At 35.3% G+C, this 5,833-nt stretch overlaps 1 protein-coding gene across 1 annotated transcript in view; it reads right to left on the reverse strand.

The window, feature by feature from the left end:
• Nucleotides 1-5,833, reverse strand: part of ADAM10 (ADAM metallopeptidase domain 10) — a 178,252-nt gene that overhangs the window by 25,717 nt on the left and 146,702 nt on the right. Inside the window, exons 12-14 of the mRNA XM_012658069.1 lie at nt 5,431-5,614; nt 4,623-4,731; nt 3,926-4,146 (exon numbers count right to left, since the gene is read on the reverse strand). Coding sequence (XP_012513523.1) covers nt 3,926-4,146; nt 4,623-4,731; nt 5,431-5,614 — 514 coding nt within the window. The remainder of the gene's footprint in view (nt 1-3,925; nt 4,147-4,622; nt 4,732-5,430; nt 5,615-5,833) is intronic.

The following is a 5,833-nucleotide window of genomic DNA, read 5'->3' on the forward strand; positions in this document are numbered from 1 at the left end:
CAATAATTTAAAAGGAGAGGGGGGCAGGGAAACACAAGAATAAATTTGAAAAAGATAAAGGTAAGAGATGGTTTTCTACAATGTCAAACACAACACAAAAGATATAGAAAATCAGAACACATCAACCATGGAAGAAAGTAGAAAAGAATTACTAATGTCCTTAACCCCCAATTAAAGAAAAGAAGATAAGGATACAAGGTCTCAATGGATTTAATGGTGAATGCTCTCATCTAAGAACTAGATGACTCCTTGATAAATCCAAATGTTTATCATTATCTCCTGGCCAGACATATAGTAGGCACTTAGCAAATATAGTGAATATATTCTGAAAAATCAAAGCATGGCTATCAAAAACAACTCTTCACAGAAAAGAAAGTATAATTTCCATGGCACCAGTAGCAGTCAATAACCCATGCCCTGAAGTACTGAACTGTCAAGGTTCTTCCTACTCTACTTTGCACGAGGAGAAAAGTTGCCGGTGTACCATAGAAAAGAGACAAAGAGCACCAGACACCACTGGAAAGAAAAATCAGTGAAACTAACTCCTCACCTCCTTCATTGCTTTCATTGCCACAGCATCCTAATAATCTGTATTACTAACTGGAAGGACACTTCCCTAACATGATGAAAGGCCAAACCACAAACTATTAATGTGACAAAATAAACTTTGTTATGCAAGTAAACTCTGAACATAATCAAATAAGACAAATAACTTATAAGGAACTGGATGTCTGTTATCTTACTGCTTGGCCTGGTTAATGCCCACAAATGCAGCAATGGCCTACTGGTACTCCTCAGGCATATGGGCCATGCTATTCTAAAGAGTGCCATATAAATATCAACACTGATGTACAATAAAAGCATGTGCTATTCCTAAGGCAAACTTCTATCAACCTAAAAGTGACTGATTAATCAGTTCCACAGCACAAGAGAAGACTTCATCTTGCTAATTCATTGTAAGAAATGTTCATCTTCAAATCTAAAATATGAAAAAGGTCTAAAAAAATACTTAAAAGATCATGTCTCTTAAATGTTTTTAAAGTGAAAATAAATGAGCTTTTAACATTTTAAATACAAGCAGTCCCCAGGTTAGAAATGAAATAGGTTCCTGAGAACATCCTTAGGTCAGATTTTTTTTATAACTCGGATCCCTAATGAACAGTGCATATACAGCAATAATAATAACAATACTATAATGGCTCATATGTGGTAATAATAATACAATGTAATACAGTAATAATAATACTACCCCTGTACTATAATAAGTTACAGAAAGTATTGTGCTCTTTCATTTAATTCAAACAAACAGAACATAAAAACAAACTCACATAAAAAGCTTAGACAGAACATAGATGCAATACCAAAAAGGAATATTAAAGGTCAACACTCACCTAACGTTGCATCAAGGCTAGGCTAATAGGAACATTAACCTTACTTTGACCTTCTAACCAAATCGATAATAACCTTTCCATTTCAATAATTAATCTACTATGCTGTTTAGTATAATAATAATGGTGCTTTTACTGGAGCACTGTCTTTCACATATTCCATTATTCTCACTTTATCCTTTATAACTGTTCCGACAGGCCAGTGAGTGAAGCCTAATGCTTTCCCAATGAATGACAGCATCCAGTTTTTCTCCAAACATTTAATTATTTCTACTTTTGTTTCCATTGTAATTACCTTTCTCTTCACTGTAGGCTCACCTGGACTTACAATGGACTTTCACTTTGGAGGCATGGTCATAAGGGTAAACACAGACTCACAAAATTGAATAAAAAAGTTAAGATGAAAGTGATGCTGTCCGTAAGCAGCTGTATAAACAACGAGACAAGCCAGTAGCCAAACAATGCTGTGCCAATGAACCACTTACACCATGCAGGTTTGTTTACATGTATGGAAGAAACTAGTTCCTCAATTATTAATTTAATTATAAATTATCCTTATGGGGAGACTTGGGAACCCGTTTGTAAGTCGGGTCATCTGTAACCCAGGAACTGCCTGTAAGTCGAATGAGTCAAAACTAGAGATAATGGAGAAAAGTGAAAAAATATTATGTTCAGATGATATGATTTAGTGCCTAGAAAACCTAAAACATCTAGCACAATATATACTCAGGAGTACGTAACTCTGAGATCCCCATTAACAGATTTCTTTTTCTGTATACATTGTCCAATACGGTAGACAAGTACATCAAATTTCAACTTATTATTAGAGACAATCAGGGAAAAAAAGAAAAAAGAACTGGATCTGAGTTGAAAACAGGGAAGTAAAGGACGAAGAAAGGTAAGTAAGTTGCCTATAGTCACAGAATTGATAAATGCCAGAAAGATGATATGAATCCTTACATGACTCTCAAGCCTATGCTGTTTCCACTACACCATAGTGCCAGATGGGACCTTTGGCTTAACAGGTATTTACTAAACACCTATTATATAACAAGCACAGGAATACAAAAATGAGTAACATGTTCCAAGGAGATCTAAGTTAAGTCAACTGCCCAATTATTGGGTTTGAAACCTAGGTCTCCTTTCCTAAATCCAATTTCAATGCTCCTCCCACTACATAGTCATTACATATCTAAAAATCACATATTCTAACATGTAACGTATTATCCTTCCTATGGACAACAAACATTTTAATGCTAGAGGTAACTACAAAATTTTTACTGTAATGTTATTAGAAGAGTGCCAAAAAAGGCTGACATACCACACAGACAACACCTTTTGTACTTTTAAAGCAACCTTAGTCCTGAACACACATACAAATACAAAAAAATACTTTGGGGCCGAAGCAGGCGGATTGTTTGAGCTCAGGAGTTCAAAACCAGCCTGAGCAAGAGCGAGACTCCGTCTCTACTAAAATTAGAAAGAAATTAATTGGACAACTAAAAATATATATAGAAAAAATTAGCCGGGCATGGTGGCGCACGCCTGCAGTCCCAGCTACTCGGGAGGCTGAGGCAGGAGGATTGCTTGAGCCCAGGAGTTTGAGGTTGCTGTGAGCTAGGATGACGCCACGGCACTCTAGCCCGGGCAACACGGTGAGACTCTGTCTCAAAAAAAAAAAAAAAAAAAAAATACTTTGGGAAAGTGGGGGGCAGATCTGAGATCTACATCAATTTCCAAAGCAAACTATATTCAGTTCAAGTATAGTACATTCTCAAATATTAACACATCACTTGCAAGTTTCCTGCAGATATTTTAACGCAATCACTTAGAAAGTATGAACATTTAAGTCAGTTGAGATAGTTATTCTCAGCAATATTTTAAGAAAATTTCAGGTAATTCAATGTTTGTACAACTTGGAGAAATGTGGGCTTAAAAATAATACAGTTAAGTAGATTAATACTGGATCAATATCCACAGTCATTAACAGATCTACAAATGGCTCTGTGTCTGATCTGAATTCTGTTCGACATTTCCTATCACAGACAAGATGAAGACCCAGAAATTATATTGCAAGATCAGAAAAAAACTTTACAAAACCACTGTCTCTTTCATTTCTCCTGTTTAGCAAAGTAGAACCTGCAACTGGCTATCTGTCATACTGTGACCAGGGAGAAGTATAAATAGCAAACAGCGTTTTCCAAAACAATTGAAGGAAAAAGTCCCATGACTATGCCCTAATTACATGGACCAAAAGAGCAAGCAACCCATCCAGGACATGGACCAAGGAAGACAGTAAAACAAATGACTCCTATCCCCTACTAACAAACCTATGACCGATACATATGTGGAGATTCTGATTACTTCAGAAGGCTATTAACCAAGAATATTTGCACTTTAAAAATCTTCAGATAAAGTAATTCCAGTATAAACAGGAAAGAAGTAATTTTACTCATAACATGGGACTTCTGGCCAAGTAAAATTAAGATCAAACCACTTTAAGTTAAAATTTCTTTATAAATAAAAACCATACTTACCACAATCCATTCGGCAATGTTTTCATAGAGCTCTGGACTAAAAATCGCTTTTTTAAGCCTCGCTAGAGGACCATCAGCATCTACTAATCTGCACCGCATGAAAACATCACAGTAGCCTCTAAAGTCATTACAAGGGGATCCAGGTTGCAGGGTGATGGTTCGACCACTGAAGTGCTTGTTCCATTGCACAGACCCTGTACTGGCACAAGTCGATGGCTCCACTGGAAAAGAAGTGCCAATACAAGTTGAAGATCAGATTTCCTAATGGGCCAGTTGGGGAAAGACAAAGGGAAAAAAGAAAAAACTGCCTAAAATCATTACCATGACATGCTATACAGACCTGCATTACTTAGGCTGGATAATGCCATTAGTAATTCACTTTAAATGTTACAATATAAAGAAACAACCAGCAAGTCTTGATTTAGTGCCCACAATGGCTTTAAAACCTTCTAACAGTGTTAATATAAATTACTGCCATAAAGCTGGCAATGTTGTGTCTAGTTTTATCATTTTAAAAACACTATAGGGCCATAATACTAGAGACATAATGCTATGCTACATTTAAAATTTGCTCAAGAGGACAGATTTACCTAGAAACTATCTGTCCAAATTATATGCCAAAATTTAACACTTAAAATTTAGAGAAAATAACGGTTTTTGAAGCATATTTTATATTCTTATATTTTAAATGCCTTACTTTTCTTCATACAGCAGACATGGCATAATTCCTTATCATCTTTGCCATCAGAACTGGCACAGGTACACTCCTCCAAGCCATATTTCTCACAGATAGAACCTGCACATTGCTGGAGGAAAAATAAAAGACAAATTATTTAATCCCTGTATAGTCAAACTATTGTTCATAGTAATAGCCAGGCAGGTATAAGCTTTCAATGTCAGAATAATTAAGTGGAAATACATGGAAAACAAACACAAATGAGTATCAGAACTGGAATCATAAAAACACATTTGAAAAAGAGTAAATGCAAGTAAGATAGTAAATCTTGTACAGCAATGACAACTTAAAAAACCACTAAAACAAAAGCACAGAGATTAGATGAGCATAAATTTATGTTAGTTATTGTGGTTCCTCTGTAAGAACAGAAAACTTAAACGTTCTTCATGTAGAAGAAAGTGCTGTTCGGCCACGAAAGCGTTAAAGGCTTCACATTCAGAGAAAATGACCAGAACAGTTCTTTTACTTAGGCTATGGAAATATTAATTTATAAAACTTAAAAGCAGTATAGACAAAGTCACACGCCTAGCTGCACGACTATGTTTTCTCTAGAGAGTATCAATGAAATGTAGTTGGAAAGATGAAAGACAAGTCAGTAGCTAACTGAATGCCACCTAATACATTCATGGCTTTGTGGGGAATTCAGTAATATTATTAAACACAGACCAAGATTAATTACTTTAACTATGTACCTTTAAGTGTCAGTAATTATCCTGAAAAATAGATTTCCTAAAATTAAATAAAAAAACATAAAAAATCAAATGCTTACCCCATTAATGCACACTTGTGTATGTCTATTACAGTCTGTGAAGTTTGGTTTAGGATCAGATGCTGGACAGAGAGCTGTGACGCCATTACATATTCCTTCTCTTGCACAGTCTGAATCATCCCGACACTTTTCATACTTTGACTTGAACGCACACTGTGCTGTACAACAAGGACCTTGACTTGGACTAGAAGAAACAAGTGATTTAAAAAAGTAAATCACTAGGTATTTTCTATATACTATTAGATGTTAAAGCAGATTAGATCCAAATTATTAGATATGGTCCTAATTTATAAATTATAAATCTCATCTTTTAAATACTAAGTATATTACTATTTGAAGGTACACAACTTCAAATATTAGAATAAGAGGTGATGTCAGCAAGATGGCAAACTAGAAGCCCCTA

This window comes from Propithecus coquereli, unplaced genomic scaffold, assembly GCF_000956105.1.
Source record: "Propithecus coquereli isolate 6110/MARCELLA unplaced genomic scaffold, Pcoq_1.0 Scaffold57, whole genome shotgun sequence".
NCBI lineage: Eukaryota > Metazoa > Chordata > Mammalia > Primates > Indriidae > Propithecus > Propithecus coquereli.